This window comes from Danaus plexippus, chromosome 10, assembly GCF_018135715.1.
Source record: "Danaus plexippus chromosome 10, MEX_DaPlex, whole genome shotgun sequence".
NCBI classification, from domain to species: domain Eukaryota; kingdom Metazoa; phylum Arthropoda; class Insecta; order Lepidoptera; family Nymphalidae; genus Danaus; species Danaus plexippus.
In genome coordinates, this window is record NC_083543.1 from 3,338,748 (window position 1) to 3,364,323 (window position 25,576).

The 25,576-nt window shown below is 28.6% G+C and overlaps 2 protein-coding genes across 2 annotated transcripts; one reads left to right on the plus strand and one right to left on the minus strand.

Annotated features, from left to right (window-relative positions):
* Positions 1–2,347: 2,347 nt before the first annotated feature.
* On the minus strand, positions 2,348–14,512 carry LOC116766705 (F-box only protein 28). The gene is made up of 8 exons (XM_032656754.2): positions 14,360–14,512; positions 13,782–14,077; positions 13,320–13,568; positions 13,007–13,202; positions 8,541–8,745; positions 7,661–7,859; positions 6,956–7,072; positions 2,348–6,466 (listed from the first exon to the last, which is right to left on the minus strand). The coding sequence occupies exons 2-8, from the start codon at positions 14,046–14,048 to the stop codon at positions 6,215–6,217; spliced, it is 1,485 nt and encodes a 494-aa protein (XP_032512645.1). The 5' UTR covers positions 14,049–14,077; positions 14,360–14,512; the 3' UTR covers positions 2,348–6,214.
* Positions 14,513–14,929: 417 nt separating this feature from the next.
* On the plus strand, positions 14,930–18,009 carry LOC116767036 (max-like protein X). Its single transcript, XM_032657189.2, has 5 exons — positions 14,930–15,160; positions 15,239–15,315; positions 15,574–15,684; positions 15,949–16,146; positions 16,733–18,009. The coding sequence occupies exons 1-5, from the start codon at positions 15,085–15,087 to the stop codon at positions 16,898–16,900; spliced, it is 630 nt and encodes a 209-aa protein (XP_032513080.1). The 5' UTR covers positions 14,930–15,084; the 3' UTR covers positions 16,901–18,009.
* The last annotated feature ends 7,567 nt before the right edge of the window (positions 18,010–25,576 follow it).

Consider the following 25,576-nt stretch of genomic DNA (forward strand, 5'->3'; position numbering starts at 1 on the left):
TTCTTTTAAAATTCTAACGAAGCGACATCAATGCCTAGAACTGATCGCACTCATTGGAAGGCCGAATATTTACAACTTTATCCTTTGAAAATATTTCATGTCGAGTTATTTTAACTGTAAAAGAATTAACGGACAATGCATATTTTGACTATTTGACTTCAAATTCATTAACAGTAGAAAATGAAGATTTTAAGTAGTTGATATCTTAAACAAATAGTAAGTAGGTATTTGAAGTCGTAATTTGAAGAAGTAATTCTTTCTGCTGTTAAGGAACATTCCAAAGGAAACCTCTATATTACTATTAATAAAAATAATATTAAAAATATTGTTTTCAATTAGAATGAAAAAAATCCATTAAGCCCTAGAACATATCTTTCCAGAAAGAGACTAGATTGTTGTTTTATTGTTGAAGAAAATATAATATATTAACACGTTTAATGTTGTGTGGTGAAGTCACATCTACGCCTATTTTTCTGTCACAATTGAGCTCAAATATGATAAATGGTATTGTTGTTTTTTTAGGTGTTAATTTTTAGATAATTTAACAAACATTTTATTTCTTAACCTTTATCTAATAAAACAAAATGACGACACATCTCTTATAATTGTCATAAAAAATGCGACTACTTTATAAAAAATACTTCCTTTTGATCATGAACAGAAGGTATTAGTGTTTTTATTTATAATTTAATAAAATATGTTTACATTATTAATTAACTAATAAAATTCAAATAAAAATACGACATAATTACCGAGTTCTCATTGAAATAGAATTCTTTAAAAAATTACGTATTTATTATTATGTATGTACCTACCTACTCTATGTCATCAATGTTTTTTTAAATTAGAAACTTAATAATGTATTATTATTTTTTCTCGGTAATTTGAATAACAGTAGTATAACACAAAATCAATTATACTTAATTTTGTTACGATATAATATGTTTTCGTTGACATAATTTGGCGTAGCTCTATGTACAATAGTGAGAAGCAATAGGCTGATTAAATTAGGTAAGTTTTTACCATTTAACCAATTTCAGTACGATTTATTTCATCAAGTTTAATGACGTCCAGGTTTTTTTATTTTTTATAATATGACCTTCATACGTGCAAAGACGTGCACAGTATATTCTGCCAGTGTCGCATAGAATGGAGGATACACGATCCGGTATTAACTTTTGATGACATCCAGGTTGGAATGACATTTAAAAAATTAAATGTCATTTCAATCTCCATTTTCTATTATATTTAGGATAATGTTTTCAAACTTGTAAAAAAGCGAACGCGGAAGCGATTGCTTTAATCGTTATAGGTTATTATATTGAAATAATATCCAGAAACGCAGGTTTAAATGTGAATCAATAAATAACATCATTTGTATTTTCTATATTTGAAACCATTTAGAGCATTTACGTATTACCCCAAGGATATTTGTTCCAGAACATTTATTATAATCTACATAAATTATTGTGTAAACTTTCTGAACAATAACTATAGTGTTTGAATAATTTAAACATTATCTTATATTCTATTTCAATAAGATATCCTCATTTGATATTCTCCATCGGCCTCGATATTTTTCATTTTCCTTTTATTTTTATTATATAATATTTTATTTCATATTCCTCTTTTTATCACCATCATCCTATAATTTATATCTTCGTATATATCTTCTTAAAAGGCCGGCCATGTTTTTTTAAACATTGGTCAAATATCCATCGTAAGAAATTTTCATACGTATAATACCTATAATATAAATGGAGCCAGAATTGAAGGAGAAAAATTTGATAATTTAATGAGTTTCATGTCTTGAAAAATTACTCCAAAAAAAAACTATGGTAAAATCCTTTAATAAAGAATAATGTTTTGGAAATTAAATTTCGGGGGAAAAAAAGCGAGAATTAATGATAAAAACCATTAATTTCGTAAAAATACGGATTCATTCTCAGGAAGCTAAATATAAAAGTATAATGAGATTGTTTCGCCTGATTCGTATTAAAATATAGTGAATATGAGCTTATTTTTTAGACATGACCAGGCATACGAAAAAATTTTAAGATTTGTTCCAAAAGATTAATAAAACAACCAGCATACGAAATTCCAGGATAAATTATCTACAGCCTGTCTTTATTAATGTAAGGTTTTATTAGTCATTTTTGTATTAGACCAACAATAAGCCACATCACAAACTTTCGGATTTTAAATGCTAGTAGGATAATAAAAAAAAAATTACCCTTTTTCATAATAATGAAGTGAAACAAAAAATATTTTTTAAATCACAAATACTGTTTCATAGATTTATTCAAATAAGAAATTGATTATAAGGCAGTAGAATAAAACATATCAGTGGACTTCACACATTTATTGTATTTTTGTCTAATAAAAATACTTTATAATAAAACTATCATATTATAAGGATATATACAGCAATTGACAGTCTTGCTGGTTGTACACACCCACCCAAACACAATATTCTCCGCAATGCTTTATAGTGCATTTATTTTTCCAACAACCGAAACATAGTAACCTAAATTTACAGCCCTATAGCCATTAAAATTAGTTTATTAAAAGAAAATTTTAAATGAATTTGCCACAAAAAAAAATAATATATATATATTTATAAAACACCATTCAATGGATACTCACGTATTGCACTGTTGAAGCAGATATTACTATAAATAATCCAGTTAAAACATACAATGGTTGTCGATGTCCGACCCACATAACATGGGTGTAGCAAGCGTATTAAGTACTAAAACGTTTAGGCACAACAATTTTTTTTTTAATTATTATTATTATTCTGTGACAGCCCCTCACAACTAATCTATAGCACATAATCAATTTAGAGTCTACAAATTCATTGTTGACATTAAAATAGCTTACATGTTAAACATCTATACAATTCTATAGACAAACTACGGAATCATTTAAATGAAATGTTTTTCAAAAACTTAAAAAAAAAATCAACCAATCAATCAATCAATGAAAACATATAGAACTGATAATACATTATGTGCTTGGCAATGCTGCGTTGATATTCCAAAATGGTCTACTTACACTAATATATTATGGTATATACATAATAACTTAAATTGGCTAAATTATTATAAGGTCAAACTCATATGTAACATTCACCTTTAATATGACAAGGTGTTGTACTTATCTGTATAGATGGTTGTGTCGGCAATCGTTTAAATTAAAAAAAAAAAAAACTTTTACTATTACGAATCGCAGCTTGTATGAATAATACTATGTATTAACATATTGCCTCTTTATAGAATGGGGAAGAGAAACACAAGTCGACATCACCAGAATATAGAATATACAAAGAAATCATACAATTTCTTAGACATGAATACAATAACAAATAGTTTGGTAAGTGTAACTCATGTTGGACAAACGACTTCTCCTTAGCTCCTGTGTTATAAGTATATAGGTAATGTTAATCAAAAATACCATCACAATATAACACGTCCTATAACAAAACTAAGGATCATTTTAGCGTTTCAAAAAATATATAAATTATTATTTTTTTTTTATTTTATATAAATCTATTTTGTCATTTCATCAATACTACTTACCATACTAACAATGTGGAACATTCTACGTTACTACACACAGCATACATAGTATGTACAACACTAACTATATACAAAAATATAATGGTGGCAAATGTAGCATTTGGCTGACAGCCATAGACGAACACGCGTAAGCATTTCACATTGTATATATCAAATATAAAACATCAAAATATATAGCATCCGCAATTTATAACCATGGTGGCGGTTGTTATGAAGAGCGCCCTCTAGTGAAAATAGCTGGTAACTATACAATCTTATTGTCAAAGACTACATTTTGCACCAATAAAGTAATTCAAAGCGCATCCTAGCGATACGATTTTAAATCGTTGTTTAAAAAAAAAAAAAAGAAATTAATTAATTTACATTAGATACAAGACAGCCGTGGTTCATCTATCGAACAATATTTCTAACACACCGCTATTTAATTACCACAGTTACACATACATGAAAATAAAATGCGACGTTATGAACAATTCCGTGTCATACATACATATATCATTGAATTAAAGGTGAATGATTTACAAGCAGACAATCTTCTTATATTTTTTTTTTTTTAATTTTCATAAAATAAAACATAAATCTCTTATAAATCTATTGTACTTATTTTGCGCGATCGGGATGTTCTGTATTTATTTTGATATGTTCTCATACTTAGTGACATGATGCAAAAATTGTGTGAAGCCCGTGAAATACAAACACATAGATAGTTTAGTTAAAATGGCATTACGCCGCAACTACTGTCATTCATCTATACACCATGTCACAAAAATATTCACTTTAACCTTGTATATTAATATAACCATAAATATATTTATTTGTACATTACACAAGAGATTTTTTTTTTAAATATAGTATTTACAAATAAAAAACAACATTCCGCCTCTTAAATCTATTCACAAACTAACTAGGGCTGTAAAATGTATAACTGTCATGGAACCAGATGGCAGAGTTAAAATTAAAAAAAAAAGTGCAACACTAAATATTTATATATAGGTAACAGATTAAAATATTTTTTTTTTTTTGTAATGCAGGTGATTCTAATATGAATAAGTTTATTTCTAGCAATGTTTCCTGTAAATTGTTATTTTTACTCCACCACAATTACACGGAAATCTTATTTGATTCCATGACAACTACACCATTAACTAAACTCTTACATAACACAATTTAAAAATAAAACATTTCTGTTATATTGTCATCAATTTTGAAGAGCATCTAAATTACTTAAATTAAAAATCTAGAACTACGCTTTTAGTTCGAACACCTTCTGAAATAAATTCAATATGCTACGAGACTAAGTCTTCAGGTTTAATGCATCATTTGAACTTTTTTTAAAATATTTTTTATATGTATTCCTCTCATTGGCCACAAAACTCGTCATGATCCATAGTACACACACATATATATTGTTTGGTATATAAATACTGCCCTGAATGTACATCTACTATGATCAGCCTTCATTAGAAATAATTTTTTAACAAAGACGGCATTTGTAAAGCGAGTGGTAAATTATGTGTTCTATTTTATGAACAAAATATTTTAAGTTATCAACTCAATCCTTCTTATTGCAGTTCACTGTTTAACACGAAAATATGACAGGCATTTCCATTAGAATGTATTATTTTTTTTATATATATAAATTTGTAATATATTTGAGAATATAAAAATGCAATAAATAAATAATAAATGGTAAAATTGCTGTGCTATAAATATGTATTGCGTTATAGTTGATGTTTTGCTACAACTATTGTAGATAATATATTAGTATTGAAAAGTGAATGACTACATATTGTACGGGCTCTGTAGTGAAAATCTGTTTGTGAAACAATATGCCTTACATTCGGACGCATAGTCTTAGAAGATAATATTTGTTACAACATCGTATACTTTAAAGCTGAAATAAATACAAGTAGATTTTAAATAATAATAATATATATATAAATTGTTACCTTAGCTCAAACCAACTACATTCCCAAAATTATTACTATGAAATTTTATCCGCCAGGCGGTTTTCTTACTGATTTTATATATGGACATCAATCCTTTCTATATAAAACAAAATTAATATGGAAACTAAGTTCACATTCTTATTTTGGACAGTACTTAAAATACAATGAAATATTTGACTAAATGATGTTATCTCGTTTTCAAGAGAATAAACAGAAACCTTATTAAAATCAATATCTTGTAATAAATATTTAGATTCAGCTAGACCTTTAAAATATGTTGATTTTTCAATGTTATATATGAATTATGAACAGAATATGTTTAGTGTGTACTGATAGTAAATATTTAAAATTCTAATGTGTAATACTAATAGTGTGAATAGTTAATTCCTCAAATTGACATTAATGTTTATGGTAATCAGTATGTCTTTATAAATTCAAAAATCTAATTGTTATTCCTCTCTGAACTATATCACACACTGAAATTGTTTGGTTGTAGTAAGAAACAGTTATTGTAAACTCGACAGTGTTTAATCTATTTTGGTATTCAAATAAACTAATCCCAATCATATAATCGTATTCTCATCGTGTTTCATTGTGGTGATGATGATTTCATCATTTAGTCAAAATTTAACTGAAGTATATTGACTTTGATTATCAAGCCAAGTATGTTTCACCTGTATAATGTTATAGTTTTCTTGGTCGTGTGAGTCGCCTCTTCTTTCTATCGGGCGTGGTGGCGTCAGCGGAGGCTCTGCGGCGTGACGGCGGCGTGCTCGTATCCTCGTTGCTATCCTTGCTATTACTGTCTTTGACGTTGCTGTCCTTGCTGTTGCTGTCCTTGCCGTCCTTGTCTTTGACCTCGACTGGCGTCTCGACAATTTTACTCCCACTAGCCGTTTCAATTTCGTTTGTCTCCGTACTTGAACCGGCTGCCCACTGTGAATTTGATTTGTCAAACGTAACAATATACAAATATTTTTGTGGATAATTTGATATTAGTAATAAAATGCATAAGGCACTAAACCTCTATAGTTTTATTATATCAATTTAATTACTATTTAGCTATTTTGACAGCAATAACACTTGCATTGTTATACTTAAAAACACTTTAAACCAAACGTCCCTGGCAATGGATTTAATGAACCCAAAATTTACGAATAATATCAACTACCCAGTACACATTATAAGTAAAACTAATAAACTATACTATAATAAAATAACAAGTTAGTTTAAGGCTTATCTCACAAAAAGATATTCAGGAAGCTGATTTAATATTATTCAACAAACACATATAATGGAATGTTAAATTAAACAGATCTATGTTTAAGTGCACAATTGTTAGAGTTTTAGCAACACTGGCTGTAATATAACCCTTATTACTTGATGTATACAGTTTAAAATATGTAAACTATTAATTTTATTAACCTGTAACGAAGGTGCTGGTGATAGTCTCAACGAAGCCCCGCACTCCGCACATAAAGGAGGCACGGCTGGTGAACGCGAACGCCAATACTGCAGTTCCGTTTTACATTTGTTCAACTCCTGTAATAAATAATAATATGATACGATATTAATTAATAGTATTAATAGAATATATATATTATATTATATATATTGCTATAGTATTTTTAGACTTTACTGTTTATATGTAATAGAAAATTGGGGGAAAAAAATGATTTACATCAAGTATATATTAATTATTACTTTAACTTCTTAAAATATTCAAAGAATCTAAAAGAATGTAAGGTAAATTTATACAATTATATTATGTTTTTATATATATTTACAAGAATTATACAGAATCATACTGAAACAAGATGCATTTGTAAAGAAATATACAAAAGTTACATCTCCAGGAGATAAAAATTACTGTTGCATAACTAATGATAGTGAATTATACATTATACACTATTTAATGTCCATAAAAATATTAATTTACGTGCAATTTTATTTACAACATATTATAATCACTAACTTCAAATAAGAGCGAAAATTCATATTACATTCTTACAAGATATGTTAATAATAAACATTATACAATTATAATATGCAAAATGACAGTGACTTCAATTCTAGAATAGTAAATAGGAGGTAGGTATTTAGGTATATCTATTTCGGTATTTATATCACCTGTAATAAAGTTTGAAATTTTCTACTGGTCTCCTCATTCTTCTTATCATAGTCATCCAGACGGTTCGCGTATTCCAGTGTTTGTTTCTGTTGTTCGGCGATCTGTTTCTGTTGTTCCGCGATCTGTTTCTGTTGTAACGCAGTTTTACGTTTACAACTCCTCAGATCGCTCCGTAATGCCGACAGTTGATCGTTGTACCTGTAAATTGGATCGTTATAGAAGTTAAAGAAATGTCTTCAAATAGACCGGCTTCTAAAGGTATAACGTGTATAGCATATTCATAGTGAATGTTTTGCACAGTTTCGCCAGCGGACCCGTATGGTAAGCGTCAATCAAAACCCGCATACGATAGATAAACCAGAATCAATCGTTGCGAATTTTAAAAAAGTTATATAAACATACTAAGTATTATAACATAATTTTATTCTTTAGCCTCGTTTTTCACCGTGGCTTGGTTCACGTTGTTCTCGATTCTTTTTATATAGATAATAAATGAATAATCTAATGTGTACTTAATACATTTTGATAGATTAATGTTTGCCAAGCTTCAGCGACATCTATCGTTTGAGTCACGTGTCTTCATAACACATATATGCATTTGTTATGATGTGTTCCCATAAAAACTGCACGGAATTATAGCCCACATATTCTCTCGTCAAAACACAATTAATAGAAAGTTTCTTCAAAATCAATTCAGTATATTTTACTTAAAAGAGTAACGAATTACCGTACATCGTCACAAACTCTCGCATCCATAACATTATTAGAATATAACAATAAGCGATATTTTTATCCATTAGGTAATTTAATGTATTTTAATAAAAATGTATATATATGTCTGTCTGTGCGTGCGCGCATGTGTGTGTGGGTATAACTAACTTCTTCATCCCCTGTTTGATCCTATGTATCCTTTTTCTCAAAACCATATTGCTCTGCGGCGGTGGAGGTGAGGGCGGCAGGCTCTCCTCCATGTACAGGTTCAGCGAGGAGACGTGACGCTCTGATGTGTTATTCGCCTGTTGGGACTCGAAACCGCTGGGCGGAGGCGAGTCCAAACACATGTAGGACTTACTCGACTCTCCAGCTGAAATTATATGAGACATTCTGTTCAATTGTGGTTTAAGTCAATCTTTAGAGTGAAGACAATTATTTTGAATCACCTCCTATCTTCTGTTTATTTATATATATCTTTAAATAGCCGTGTATTTCCACGGTTCCATTAGTTCAACGTTTATCTTCACGTTGCATCAAGCTTATACAATATGTATTGATGAATTTAAGTTCTCAAATAGTATTTTTTACATATTGGAGCACATTTAGTATTAAATACTACTTTTGCTATATTCGGAACTGAGCCATTAAGGTTATTTAAGTAAAAATTATAGTCTATATTAATATGGATTTCAGTTTATTACTAAAAATAAATAAAAAAAAACAACATTTCAACATTATAAGATTTCAATGTCCAGTTTAATTATAACTGTGATAATGTTATATTTTGTTTTAGCTGCAATTATATTATATCTAATTTATGAGTCATTAAAGATCATAGCAGTCGTTTGAAATGACATTACCATATGCAACATAGATGTTTATTAAAGTTACAAAGTCATTTACTTTAACATTAAAATTTTAATTAATAAATTAATCAATGATAGCCTAAGTTTTTTTTCATACTTATATGTGACCAGTTTTAATGTCTTAAGTGATTTATTTAAAATCTTTATATAGATTAAATACAGTATAGACCACGTCATACAATCATTACATCTAGATTTATCTTTATTACTAGATAATATATGTATAAATTTTTTTTTCTTACATCTAGTTATAAATATATCAAACATGCTCCCAACATTATCATTACCTATGATCATATCGAATCTACATTTTTTTTCAAGCGGCACTTAGTCTACTTTTATGAAAGATCTTAATATAAGAAGACTCGTTCGAGATGCATCTCAAGTAATAACGGGTTCGCAACTTACACTTATGATCAGAATTTTCATATATCAATTGTAAGTTATGATAAAAAAATAATAAAGATAAACTTATAGTAAAAATCTCAATTTAAAAGTATATATATCGTGTGTAGTAAATATGAAATAAATGTCTATTGGTCTGAATATATAACAAATGTGTAATAAATTAATAAATGCAATACAATTGTATAATACATTGTATAGTTGCACAAATTACGCTTTTCGGAGCATTGAACCCTAAATTATTAATGACTACTTAGGAGCTATTAGTTGACTAAGGTATTAGAATATAGTGGTTCTGGTTTGATAAAAATAAATGTTATATATATATATATATATAGCAAGTTATATTACGTGTTAAAAAAAAAAATAGTTTCTTCTTGTTGTAATAGTAATATTATATTTTTTTTAAATCGTGGCTAGTTACTGGCCAGGACAGAAATATATTTTAAAACACCATAAAGTATTTATGTATAAATTTATTTGTAATTTAGGTATATCTCATTTCCTCGCATTGGTTAACCGTATTCACGGTTGGCTGCTAACAATATATTTTGTTGATAATTACAATCGGTCAATTTGTGGCTTTCAAATAACTTATCGAAGCCGGGTTTAGCTGTACGTAAACATTATTCTGTTATGACGTTGTTTGGTAGCGGTTTAGTGTTTCCAATCAACCAACATTACAAAATTAATTCATATTTTTCGCTTATATTTAGCTTATTTTTTCGCACATTAATATTAATTTAAGTTAAATTATATTGCAAAAAAAAAAACTCGATTACTTTATAACATTACATTTAATACCTAAAAGGATTAAAGAAATGTGTTTATTCATTTAAAAAGTTAGTCTCCATTTTGTTAGATATATCATATATAATAAATAGCTAACAATTGTCACGTGTTTATTATGTAAGCAAAATAAATTATCTTTATGTAAACTTTTATACTATCAATAGTAACGATAGTGATACAGTCGTATCAAGTGTAGTTGTGAACAACGGCCAATGAGAGCACAATTACGCAGCATACATTAGTGGAACGTATTAAAGTGTATGAAGTTGGGCCTCTCATTTACCCGCTCAACAAAAAAACTACGCCAGTCATGCTTCTATTAAGTAGCTTCCAGATAGTACCTCAAATTTATACATATTCAGGTAAAGACGAATTCTCCAGGTAGCGTTTTGTAAATTGGAATTTGAATAAAAATTTTCGAAAATGATGTTCCAAAATTAAACTTTTGAATGTAATAAAAGCAAAATTTTGAGTAAAGAGGTTTTACCGTGTACAAGACCTTTTTTTCACCTAAAAAAAAAATCGCATGTTTTCTCTTATGTTTAGGAAATTATTTGTCACAACAATTAGCAAGATATATTTTAATTTTATATTATTCTTTAACATAACGACGAGGAACCCAAGTTTTGTACGTTTCCGTAGATACCGGCTATGACATCACTTTGGACGTTGTGTTATGTTGTACGCGATGTGGGTTTGAGTATTTCATTACGTAATTCCTAGTTTGAAAAACGTGGTAAATTGTTTTACATGATTGAATATTTTAAATTTAAGGGTGAACAATAATCTAGAATACAAAATTATAGAATAAAAGTTTTCCTTTAAAAAAACTATCTAAGCTTCTCTAAAGCCTTTAATAAAAAAAAAAAAAAAATATATATATAAACATTTAAATAGCACAAAGCTTAATGAAGGGTTTTGAAGGCAAAGTTTTATTTTATTGCTTTAACTTGCTTTGTTTGTTAAGGGTTAGCTAAGGCTCTTCTGTGACCGTTTTGAAAGTGGCTTTACAAATAAAAGAACTAGACGTCGTCCTTTGGGAGTTATTTGACTTTGTAGGTACAAAGATTCCAAATATCTCAAACTGTATATGTAGATTTTAAAAAGCACTTTATACCAAACGTGAAGCCAAAAAAAACTTCGTAATGCCATTCCATGTAAAATCTTCGACAAGCGCTTTTAGGTAGACTATGAAAAAACGTGCTACTGGTTCAGAAACTGGCAACCGAAAATAAATAAAATTTTTCAGTGTAAAAAAAAAAACATGTTTATGAACGTAGTTTAATAATAGACAAAGTGGGAGGTGACAATAATGTTACGGAAGTTGTTTAAAAGTTATAAACGTATTTTATTTATAGAACATTCGGCGTGAAAATGAAGATTAATGAAAATGAGAGCACATTATTTAAAACTTTACTAAATTATTTATATTATAATCATCGTTACAGATATAAAGGAACCGCTATTATTGTAGAACCATTTTAAAATCATCCTGAGCTGTGCCTATTGACCGGCTTGTGCGATTATTTTTTGCACTTTTAACGACAACGATCTCGAGACTAAATCCGGACTCTGAATACATTAGAATCGCGAAATCGAAACGAACTTAGAACATTTTTACTGATACACGTAAACTTTACGAATAAATCTATTCATATTTCGAAACAAAGTTCACTTATACTTATGAATATATTTACATTGCGTAAATCTTTTATTCATAATCGAATTATATGAATCGGGGTTCAATCGAAATAAAAGTACAAAAACGTCTGAATAAATATATATATTTTTAGACACGACCCCGTCTTGTATTCGAAACGTGATTTTATCGAAAACACCAATGACTTTTTTCGTTTTATATAAAAATAAAATAATAAGTCGCCCTTAAAAATAATGAACGAATTGAACAATTTTATACTGTATAATGTTTCAGTTTAATCTTTGGCTCTTTACGTTCAAAGTATTGCATACATTGGCATTACTTTAAACAACCAAATAACGTTTTCAAAATGGCGATGACAATATATCGCTTAGATTCATAGTATGTATTACTTACGACGTTAATGACTTAGCGTTAATGCAGAATGTAAAAAGGTTTAATAGTTAAAATTGTGACTCATAGAACGAGTGCTTCTTTAAAATAATTCCATTATAAAGAAAAAAAAAATCTTAAACCAACTAAATCACTTTCGCAATAACATAAGCACAATAAAATTTAAAAAAAAGTTTAGAGCGGACAAAGCTGTATAATTAATTTAAAAGAAAAGAAATAAGTCATATAATTCAAGATAAAAATTTAATACTACATCACCAAAAGAGCAAATATATATGAATACTCCAAAAAAAATTGTCTATAAAATGTCACTATTATTAATCAGATGTTCAGTAACAATGACAAGCATAATTATGAAAGGTAAAAAATGATACAAAAACCTAGTATGTTAGATTAAAACTTGAATTGTATGTTCTTGGTGTCTTTGTACTACAAAAAAAAAAAAACTAACAATCACTTCTTATGCTATCCATGAATTATCAATACAATAAAATGTAATTTAAAACTGTACTCACGTGAAAATGCTGTGGTGATATCAAAAAAGTCTGTACCAAAATATGTGATCTCTGGTAAATTTGGTTCAATGTGTTCCTTGAAGTACTCCATTGCCATCGTCGTTAGATCAAAGAGCTCATCCGTCACTTTGTAAGGCCTCGCTAATTTGGTTGTTGTTTTTAAATAAGACAAAATACTATAAACCTCATCCAGTATCTAAAAGCAAAAACTTCATGAAGCTGGAGTTTAAAACACCATCAACCTGTTAGTAACTAACTATTATCAACAAAATTATATCAATTTATTATCTCTAAGATATCAAAAGCTAATTACCTCTCCAGGAAAAAAACAACAATGTTTCCTCTCAATGTGTTTACCAAAGGTCATTTGTAACAAACTCAATCTCATATGAAGAGTTTCAATGATATCGGATTCACAGGCAAGAGGGTGGCTTCGCCTGGCTGATTCACGACGAGGCATCTTAGCTTTTATTGCTTGGAAACGATTAAGCATCTGGTTTTGAAGCTTTTGAAATGTTGAATTGAGCATACTACTGCATATTGTATTAAATTGTCGGTTAACCTAAAAAAATAATTTCTCTTCTTGATACTGTAATTGTTAATCAACCAGCAGATACTTTAAAATTGATTATTATATTTATATAATGTTGTGGAATTGTGGTTTAATGATAAGAATATCGTGTGGAAGACTACATAATATATAACCTCCAAAACCTATAAATAATAACTACATGTCATTTGAAATCATACATTATACAAGAGTGAAATTATTCACCATTCTCAAGTGGGAGACACTTTTGAATCCTAAATAGCGGAATATTTTTTCTAAAACTTCTATGGGCATATCCAACATATTGGTGTTAAAGCTTTTGGGTGCTTGTATGATGTTCCTGCCGGCGTGCGGTGAAGAGCCCCCGGGGAGTAAGGCACTGGAGTGGCGTGTTACGCGCGCCACCGTCACGGCCTCCGCGTGAGACGGCCCAGCACCATCACCACTGCCACTACCACCACCTATACTACTCATCTGCCTCGTCGACACCATCTTGCCCGATACAAATTGTACTATAATTTCTGAAAGAAACTTTCTCTTATAACAATTGCTCTTTAACGTTCATATATCCACATCCGCATAAATTCTGTATAAAATACATTAAGATGGTTCAGTATAAATGTTTAAAAAGTGTTTAACTTTATTCAACATCACTGTTTAATTTTAAATAAATTAAAAATAATTTAAGACACAACCGAACTATTCTAAAATGGTGGCCATTGCTGGCTAGGTCACTTAAGTTGAGTGTTCAAGTGGGTACAAATTTGATATAAAACTGCAATGTAATTGATGAATACACTCACTCAAGAGTTCATGCACATGATTTGTTTCTTTAAAATGATTTAATCTTTTAAAAAATACTTAATGAGACGCAATAAGTTTTATCAGAGCTGTGTATGCTTTCACAAGAAATATTTTTTGTTTGTTGGAGATGAAGACGTTCGCAAATCATTCAAATTTCAATCAGACATTCAATCCGATCCGAATCCATTCACTTTTTAGGGCAACTGAAATACCAACCTTATAAAACTAAATGTCAATCAATGTTTCATATAGCACTACAGTCTAAAAATTTTGCAGTGATGTGCTTGATTAATTGAAATAAATACACCCAAATGCTTTATTTTATGTCATGTAAGGATATATAAAGTAATGACTAATTCGACATTGGTGAAACAAATTTCATGCAAAGCCTGACTTTTTTTTTTAATATTTTTTTTTGTTATCATTAATTTGACGTGATTTTCTCTTACGATTTTATTTTATATTACTAGTAGCATTGTCATACAGTTTCACATACTTAATTAAATAATTAGCAACGTTGTCATAAAGCACCAAATATTTTTATCTATGGACCGATGTCATGTGTCCAATGTCACTGTGTTAGTGTAGTAGATATTAGCGAGTACTTGATACTATTATGTGTTTATGAAAGGCTTCATATGGCGATAAGATAAGCATTATAGTTTAAAAAGTCCTAAAATAATAGTTTTAATGGTTGTTATATTAGTTCAAAACGTGCCTAATAATGTATCCTAGGTCAGGTAGTAGCGGTTCTTTGCAGAATATACATCAAACGCCGTCATCATCTAATCATAATTCAGGTTTGTAAACAGTGCACTAACGATTTTGTTTTACTACATTTCCTTATTTATATCATCGTATCTCTATTACTTAAACAGAAGATGAAGATGATAGTGGAGATAATAAAGCATCTGCTTTGAGCTTCAAGGAAAGGCGAAGAGAAGCTCATACCCAGGTAGATAACAATTGCGTAAATATATCTGACATTTAACCTCACATATTTCTTATGCGACTCCAACCTAAGTAATTATTTCAATAACATAAATAGTATTTACGTCTGAATATATCCATTTCAATTATTATTTGGCAAAATAATGGCTGTAATAATTTCTTAATTTTAATTAACACCTGAAATAATGTAGTTTTTAAACTGCTTAATATTTAGTAACAAATTTATAACTATATATATTTTTTCGTCAATTATAATTTCTAGGCTGAACAGAAGAGGAGAGATGCTATAAAAAAAGGATATGATTCCCTCCAAGAATTGGTGCCAACCTGCCAGCAAACCGAGGCTTCCGGATACAAGCCTAGCAAAGCTGCTGTAAGTTGATTTATAAATCATTAACCGTAAAAAGATATAAAAATTATATTTAAACATCAAAATAAATTTGCTGTTACTTAAAAGTGTCTATAAGTCTATTAGCACTACTGTTAATGGTACAAATATTAACAAATAAGTTTTAAAAATAATTATATTAATTTAATACTACAAAATACTATATTCTATTTGTTTAATACCAAAATTTTATCATACATGCTTTCTAAAATTATAAAAATAGTAATGTTCTAATGATTAAATTTCTAGGTACTACAAAAATCAATAGATTATATTCAGTATCTACTGCAGCAACGTAGACGCCAGGAAGATGAACGTAATGCGCTACGCAAAGATGTCGTAGCTTTAAGGATAATGCAAGCTAACTATGAGCAGATAGTAAAAGCTCAGCATTCTGTACCTGGTCATAGCGAGCAACGGCTCTCTGATCAGGATAAGTTTCATGTGGTCAGTATATACATTAAATATTCTTTATCATATTTATAATAAGTAATAAAATAGTTTCAAAATTTTTAAAACAATACTTAATTTAGTTTAGAAAATATTTTTTTAATCTGTAATAAGATGATATTTGACATCTATTACATTATTTTTTTATGATTGGTTTATAATTTTATCTTCGTATAGTTGTATAAGTGCTAAAGATTTATCTTAAAAATTCGATACAAACATAGTTATAATGAGATCTAAGATTTTCGCGAGTTTTATTCATAGTTATATACATAAAAACAGTGTAACATAACTTCATTGCTAATAGTTTTTAATATGTCAAAAACATTTAACCCAATCTATCAATATTTATATAAAATAATCCTCTAAAAACATCTATACAGTTTTTTAATTGTTATTTCAGTACCAAATCCCTATATACTTCATGGTTAATTTATTTCTCACGAGATTAAATAACTCTGATTTCGTTTTTTTTTATGGTTTTTATTACTATGAAGTTTTTATATAGGATTTTTTTTTCTTAAAGATTTTACATAAAATTTATTTACTTATAATTCTTCATATACTTACAAACGCAGTACAGTTTCAGGGTATAATGGATAAACTGTTCGAATCCTTCGAGTCAGTACCAACAAACAACTTCGCTGAATTCTCAGCTGGTGTGTTCAATTGGCTAGAAGAATATTGCAAGCCGCAATCCCTTAGGACACTAGTCCATGGAGTTTTAAGGGAACAAAGCTATACGCCATAAGAAGGTGAAATAGAATTAAATATCCATAGACATCATAGAACCGGGTGTTATTAATGACATTGACAGATACTTGTACAGAAATTTTATGCAAACGTAACCTTTAGTGTTTTATATAGTGTATATATTTTGTTTTATAAATGAATTGTTTTTATGAAATTATATCTCCGCTTCCATCGAATGTTAAAAAAATATTATAATGTCTGTTTTATTACTAAATCGTTTCTATTACTGGTTAGACGTGGATTTTTTTTGTACATATATTAAACTTACATATACGTAATAGTCGCCATTGTGCTTTTAATTTGTAACCACATATATCTATTTGACGTCCTATTTTTTTATAAACTTTTTTTTTATTCGTGTTTATAATTTTAAACATTTGGTCATAATTAAATGGCATATTTGTTAATGTTCATGAACGTTATCCGAAACCTCAATTTTATAATTGAGAAATAATATGTTTTATATTTTAATATTTTGTTGTAAGTGTTCATAATCATGGTGAATTTTTTTTTTAACAAAGACATCTAAATAAATATATCATTATTACCCACCAGTGTGTCAGGAGTGGATTTTTTTTATTAGATTTAATGTGTAAAAAGTATCCTTGCTTTTTAAAAACATCAGAATCATGTAGTAATTTTATAAAATATTTTATATATTTATATATGAATGTTTGGAATATATTCTTAATACTAACAAATGTTTTTTATATAATTTGAAATACAGTGTCTTCTATAAAATGTTAGTATTTATTGATCAGTAAGATTTTGACTGCCTTAAATTCTATGTGCCTTTATTAGTTTGTACTAAAGATTGTTACTAAAAATATATATATAGAAATATATGACTATATCTACCAATTTACAAGTATAGGAATATTATATAGCACTGTTATAATGTCATAAAATATTTATGTTTCATAATTGGCTTGTATTTGATGTATGATTTTTTTTATATGTAGTACTAATGTTAGCGTCTGTGATAGAATTTATATCTACATGTTTTTTAATTAATATATATGACCAATCTTCTTTACAGGAGTTAAAATTATAATATATTCTGTAACAACAACATATCATTCTAAATAATATAACTGTTACCAAAAATTTATTCGTTTTATTGTAGCTTTTACTAAGTACAACTTATGGTAAACCTAGTAATGTGTATATACATATATACTAACTGTTTCCCGCTACTTTGAATGCGTAAAAAGAAAACAAAGAAAAATATTTTAACAACTGCATGCAGCTTGCCTCTACCTCGCGTGATAATGCTTAATTTCGGGATCTGGATGAAAAGTAGCCTATGTTACTCTTTATTACATCAGCTACCTGCCAGTAAAAGTCCCGTCAAGCTCAGTCCAGCCATTTCAGAGATTAGCTGGAACAAACAAACAGACGAAAATTATAAAACGTATACGTATATATCTTCATATAGTAAAAAACGGTTATTGTAATTTTACAAACAGACACTCCAATTTTATTTACATGGATAGATATATATATATAAAATAGGTAAGGTACTTGACAATAGTCTTGCCATAAGTTTTCTTCATAATACCAAAATTGCAGTCGCCAGATTAACCTTATATTAATTATAATGTTATTATTGACATGTGCGAAAATTATTGAATAAAATCACGAAAATTCAAAATCTTAATGAGGAAAAACTTTAGTTTGGTGATTCAATTATTTAGTATATATGGAATTTTCCGATTTCATTTTCGAAGTGACCGTATCAAGGAGTCAGCAACATTATACGTTATTGTGTCCATACAAAAATGTTGCTTGGTAATATTCGTTCCGTTTATTATTAAATGTCTCGTTAACAGACAATTTTATAATTATAATTGATGTTTTATAGGTGCTATTAAATAATCTTTAACTAACTAGAATTCTTATTTAAATATCACTTTGTTGTAGTCATTTAAAATCTTAATATTTAGTTAGGCACTACGGGTTTGAGTATTCAACAAGTTTTTCCTTAATAGTTTCATGAAAGAAGATTTTTTATTAAAACACAAGAAACTGTCTGTGTTCAGTTTGAAAATGTAATGTCTTGACAAAAATGAAGGTATTTAGAATGAGATGTAATTTGAAATAATACAAGAATATGCAATAATATAAATATCTCATCACTAATTCGTAATTTACGTAAGTGTGTATTTTTAAGGTTAAAAAGATGAAAAGAACATTCAAAGAACCGGAAGGACATAGTTATACCGGTTTCAGTTGGTAGTACTGATTTTTATTTAAATTTTCTGAGATCCACCCTACAAAAGGAAGAGGGGGCTATTAGAGCAGCTTTGATGTCTATCTGTTCGAGTTTGTGAAGGTCATAGAAACACGATAAAAGGTAAGTAGGTATGCTAAAGTTATTATGAAGAAGTTTTGAAAAACGTTATTAAAAATTGCTAAAGAAGCATTTTGATTTTATGAACCTATGAATGTTTAATTAGTTTTTTTAGTAGGTGTGATATATTTTTTTTATTTAAAAGTAATTTATTTGCTTTACACATTAGATTCAGATATCTATATAAGACGTCCGTTTAAAAAATATAGCGAACTTTACGTTCGTATTGTGGGTAACTGCTTAATGGATACGTATTTTACAACTTGTGCTTGTAATATTTAGGTACGCCAGTGTCTTTTCAAAGTCATAAATCACTTGATGAAAATACTTTAGTGATCTGATACAGATCCTACTACGATGCGGTTTTAGTTTGTCGTTATCGTCATTATCGTTTTTTCGTAGCTTCTTCAGTTTAGAGAACAAGAAACAGTGCTAGGTGGTCTGATCTTTTATAATTATGGCAACACCAAAAATTCGCGGAGAGCGTGTGACAAAGGTATTAGCGTGGTGTAAAATCAGATTAATAGTTTCATAAATCCGGACGTTTTAGTCAATTACTTTGCGCAAATTAATGATCACTCTCATAACTTGAAGTAAAAAATTATCATACACTAAGACCGTACAATGAAAGAAAACGGTAAAAACGTCTTAAAATTAACGATTATGCACTAGACAGGCTTTTATCAGTCTCGGCTAGTGCGGTGGCTTGAATAGGCATGATTAGGCTTTGTTTTTGCATTTGAACAAATGTTTGTAACTATCTGGAGGAAGTTTTAGACGTTGTGGCCAGAGTCCAACAGTCCATTTAACAATGTAAACAAAAAGCCATTTTTGGTCGAAATTGAGTAATTCGGTAGGAATTCTGCGCCAACCCGTCTCATACCCATATCATTGGTAAAAATGTAAATAAAAAGGGAATAGTTACAGTTCATAACTCGGCTACATGATAAAAAATATAACAATTAATATCTAATTGACCGCTGGATAAAGAAAAAAATAAAACTATAAAAATATATTCAGTCAATATTTATTGTTACATTTTCATTCCAACGTTTCCAACGTAAAAGCATTTAATCAAAACATCGAACATTCACTACTATGAACGATTGAATGAATATTTTGTTTTGTCATTCATCAGACCCGTTCACTTTCTGTTGGCTGTGAGATTAAAGTGACATCTCCCATGGGATAGCTCTCAGTTCTTCTAGCACATGCTAGATTCTTCGCTCTTTCTCTTGGTGTACCGCAGCAGAGTCGTTTAAGGACACAAGCGTAGCACATAAGTAGGGATAGCATCAGTAGTAAACCAATAACTACTGTCACCACAAGCAGGATCCGCAGTTCACCGTTCGTTTCGATGCTGTTGTTGTTATTTCGTGCCATTTTTAATACAAAGTAGATCCTCACCTGTAAAAAGGTTCCCGTTTTTTAAACAATTCATTATTGTAGTCTAATAATATTATTCTCGCAATTTGAAAGTCCATTAATTATTATATTGTTATTACTGAAGCACTAGTAAGCGTTCAAAAGCTCTGTATAATATTATTTTAAATTAAACAGTATTTATAGTTAATCATTAATTAAGTTACAATCTGAAATAAAGGAAGACGCTTCTTTCATGTAATCATTAACAATGTAATTTTTTTAAAGAGAAGATATAAACTTGTTGCAAATACAAAAGAATAATCATTAAAATGTGTAACGTAAAGTAAAAGTGAGCTGATTAAATAAAAATCTTACAAGAACACGAGAATTTTGAACCTGAAAATTATATAAGAAAGAAAAATTTATTTGGTACGGTAATAATTGCTTGTTTTATGTTGTCCTCCGTTTTACTCCCTTGAAGTTATGAGTCCTGTTACCAACTTGATATTATATTTCTTACTTTATGATTCATCTTATAATAATGATCTAATTATTTAAACATCGAAAAGGACAAATCTCGTTAACATTTACAATACTCCCGACCTTTTCAAACAAATAAATTATAGTATTTATTTTTCAAACATATAATAAAATCTAATAAACGTAAAATTAAATTTATCAACGCAAAGCTTATTTAATTAGGAAAAATATAGTATTATTCGACAACATTAATTTATATGTAACTCTGTACTGAAACAATATTATATTTTACTGTTACATACTTTTATGTCGAAACCGCCAAAGCCGCTAGGTTTATGGAGTTTATTAGCCAAGTGTTTAACAGCCGATGGCTTTATAAATTGACCATCAATATATACGTATCGTGATGTAAGAAGGAGAATCTTAATAAATAATACGAATAAAGTACAAGAATGAATGAATGAAAAGCCAAAAACATAAATAACATAATTGAAAAGATTCTATGATTAAATCGTAAATCCCCACTATTGTTCGCGCTAAATAAACATTAAAAAGATTTATCTGCCATAAAGTAGGCATAAAAGATAATTCGCGAAGCTACACAAAAGCTATATATATGGCTCATCTTATAGTGGACATATTTGATATTTTGTATATTTAAAAATAGAATCAGTTAAACAGAAACAATACGTCAATCTATCCACAATGGCGTCACCGTTGGAACTGTACGCTGCAGTTCACTTTATCATGTGAAACTGGGTGAAACAATCTATTTGTGCCCCAGTTTTATTTCATTTACTCCCGGAATAAGTATTTGTTTTACTACCATTCAATTTAATGGAGAAACTTGTAGCTATAGCTGGCAGTTGGCGCGCTAGTTCAGGAAAATATCTATAATATTATTTTAACTTAAAAACTTTATTATATAAAGCAATTGCAATTTGTACAGTGTTCATGGTTACTTGTACTTAACACTTATAATAATTTGATTATCGTTTATTACTATACTATATATGACAAAAATTGTACATACGTATTATTTTAACTTAACTTTTACAAAATGATTTTATTATACTCATGGAGATTACTACAATGTTTAGAGTTTTGAATTCTCATTCGTGTATTTAAAACGCAAACAACGATTACCAATTGTATAAATCCCTAAAATAGAACAAGTGTGTTCGATTAATGACCAATTAAAAATCTGTAGTAAACTGTAAATATTGGATTTAATTTCGAAAACGAAATTAGAAAATGATTTTCTATTTCCAGCCGATATTATTTACAGCGTATTGAGTGTATGCCTTCTGTCAAGATTAAAATTATGTAGTTTATTTTATAGAAATATAATTGACTAATAAAAATGAATGGTAAAGGTCACTTTGACGGAACCATAAACTTTTCTTTGCGTAGTTCTGAATCACTCGCCAATCTAGCTCGAAAAAGAAAAAGTATGTATTGAGTAATTAAATTATTATGGCTAATATATGACTACATATTTCTAATATTTATTAAGATAAATTCATCTTAATCAGAAAAATAATCTGTTTACTAAAAACAATAAGAATTGTTATACATTGGAAGCCAATAAGAGTAATTTTTTAAATATAAATAGAAATATTGTGTTTTTTTCTTTCCTCGCTTATTACTCGACAGTTAGCACCTTAATATTATTTTATTTTCCAAGCTACCAATACCCCAACTTGTTTATGTCATTGGTTACTATCAATCAAGATATTATAAAGCGGGAACATTTAATTTTACTAATAGATTAATATTTTTGAGCAAAACGGTATAAAGACGTTAATAGTTTTAGAATTTTATTTGTAGGTTTTTTTTTAGTTCGTTCACAGCACAGAAAGAATATTACCTATGCTGTAATTGCAGGGATAATTAAAGGTATTTAAATTTATTCTGCATCTGTGGAATCAGTGTTGCCAGCCATGTGATAGTTTCGGATATAGCATGTGGCTTTTCTTCGGCTAAAACTTTGCCTTGGCAGTGGCTTGTTATGACCTTACAAATTCGAACAGTTTTAAACTAATTTCAATATACCAAAAGCAATAATAATTAAAATTATATATGTAAATGTATAACTTTATCCTAATTGTTCTTGTTATTCATTTAAAATAAAAGTTAAATCCAAAGTAGAACATTTTACTTTCGGTTTAATAATACGGGACCAATCTTTAATCAAAATCTAATATTACTTATACTTGTGTAGACATATAGTTGTCCAAGCGGAATTAGGTCGGAAAAGGCAAAAATACAAAGTATTCCCTTTTACATCTAATGGGTATTTTTATTTGAATTGCTGGTTTTATATGCTAGGTAACAATAAATGTTTCCTTTGTTACAAGCCAAAATTTAATATCATTAAATTAATAACATAAGAGCAGCTAATATGTATTAAGTTGATATTAAAATTTATTGATTACGACCTCGGTTAGCTCAACAATATCATCACTTGTAAGTAGAGCACAGCTAAGAACAAGTAATCCTTGAACAAATTTAATTATGGAACTTAAGTAAATTGAAATATCATTCACAAGTACGTTACTCACATTTAATAAGGAATTATATAAAAATACCAACTGTATATAATAATTGATTATGGCATAGTAACTAATAAAACTTTTGTATCCAGTAATTGGATTGTCGCATAACGGTTTATAATTGGGATGCAAAGAGGAATAAGTGTTATTTGTTAATACATACGTATATTGAAATATAACTAAATCAAATAAATCAAATGGAAAGATATAAACACTTATCAAATATAGAATTATTAAAGAATCTGTGAAAAAAAATATGTTTGTATACAATAAACCACCAGAAGCTGAAGTTTATTAGAATGTAGCTACTTTTATTAGATTTTCATTTGATTGCAGATGTAAGTCATACCACCATATTTTTAAAAGAAGCAAAGGCTCTCGGTGAGCAATAATAATTAATATTAATTAAAATAGGAATCGAAATTCTGAAGTTGAAGGCTTTATTTTAAAAAGAAAGGAATGGTAGTAATTCTTTCACTACCAAATTATGTATGAAGAGACCAGTTTCTTTAAAGGAATTAGTTTTTTAAATAAAGTATAAACATAAAGAGTATAATTTTCAAAAAACCGTACCAATCTGTAAAAAAAAATGAAATACAAATACATTTCGTGATCAAGAATTACGGCAAAGACAATTTATTTATATAAATTTTAAAGTAAAGAAGAAATTTATTAATATTACGTATAAGATTTTTTTTTATACTCAAATCTGCAGAGTAATTATTATGTATATTATGTTCTGTATATAATAAGAGTCTAAAATCAATTCGCAAATAAACGTGGTATATTTCCTTCATCACGGAGAAAACAATTTTCTCCGACATCGCAGTTAATCTCCAATCAACTCTACTATGTCGCAACGCGAAGATGTAAATGTCATTGAATTGAATTATACAAGTACCTTAGACAATTCATAATTTAAAATCAAAATTTTATTTATTATATTTATAAAACTTACATATAATATAATTAAATTTTTAACAGAAAACATTTTTAACTAGACTTTCTTCTTGCTTATGACTGACTGTTTTATGGAGAGTTTTAATAAATTGATTTTGTTGTTGAAATAAAACACAGCCAATAGACGTTGCTACGATACGAGGTTTTAAAGACATTTTGCAACACGATATTCAATTTAATGACAGTTTGATTTTAAATAATGACACTCGGATTCAAAAGAACGGAAGGACATTTTGGGTTGGTATCGGTTGATTATTAAGTATTTTCTGTTGTATTTGAAGATTGGTAAAGTTTCTGAGTGCATCGATAATTGGTTTTAAGTCTCACACCGCATGTTGCGGAAGCATAGTAATTTGTTTTCCAACTACAGCGGCGCCGCTTACAAACTTGTTTGATGTCGCTGTCTCTCTAAAATTAAATTATATTAATAAATTGTGTAATGTGTACTGATAAAATTTTAATATGCTCGTCATTTTTTATACCTGTGGTTTTTATTGAAACTTGTTTTAAGGAATAATTATCAATACTTTAACGGGGTCAACTTAGGACGGTTGAAATTTGTTGCTATGAAATTTTTTTTTTGTTTGTAAATGTTGTGCCGATCTTTAAAACTGACTCTGTTTTGTGTCTCAACTATAAGTTATTTACATTTAGTTTTAGTTTTAATTACAGAAAGTTTTCCATTGTCATAAATTTCCATGGATTATCGTAATATACAAGGTTATTTTAATAAGTTTTCAGATATATAAACTGAATCTTTATAGAATATTACATTTATTTTCAAAGTATTACATTCGAAAACTGTATGTTTAAACGGCTTTCATGAATTTCCACGCATTCAGTCGTGCAGTGAACACAATTGAAAGAAACGACAAACAGAATGGTGCTAGCAGACGTACATTTTGAATACGTTTATTTTTATACCCTGTTCAGCTTCAATAATTCCTATAAATCTATACGT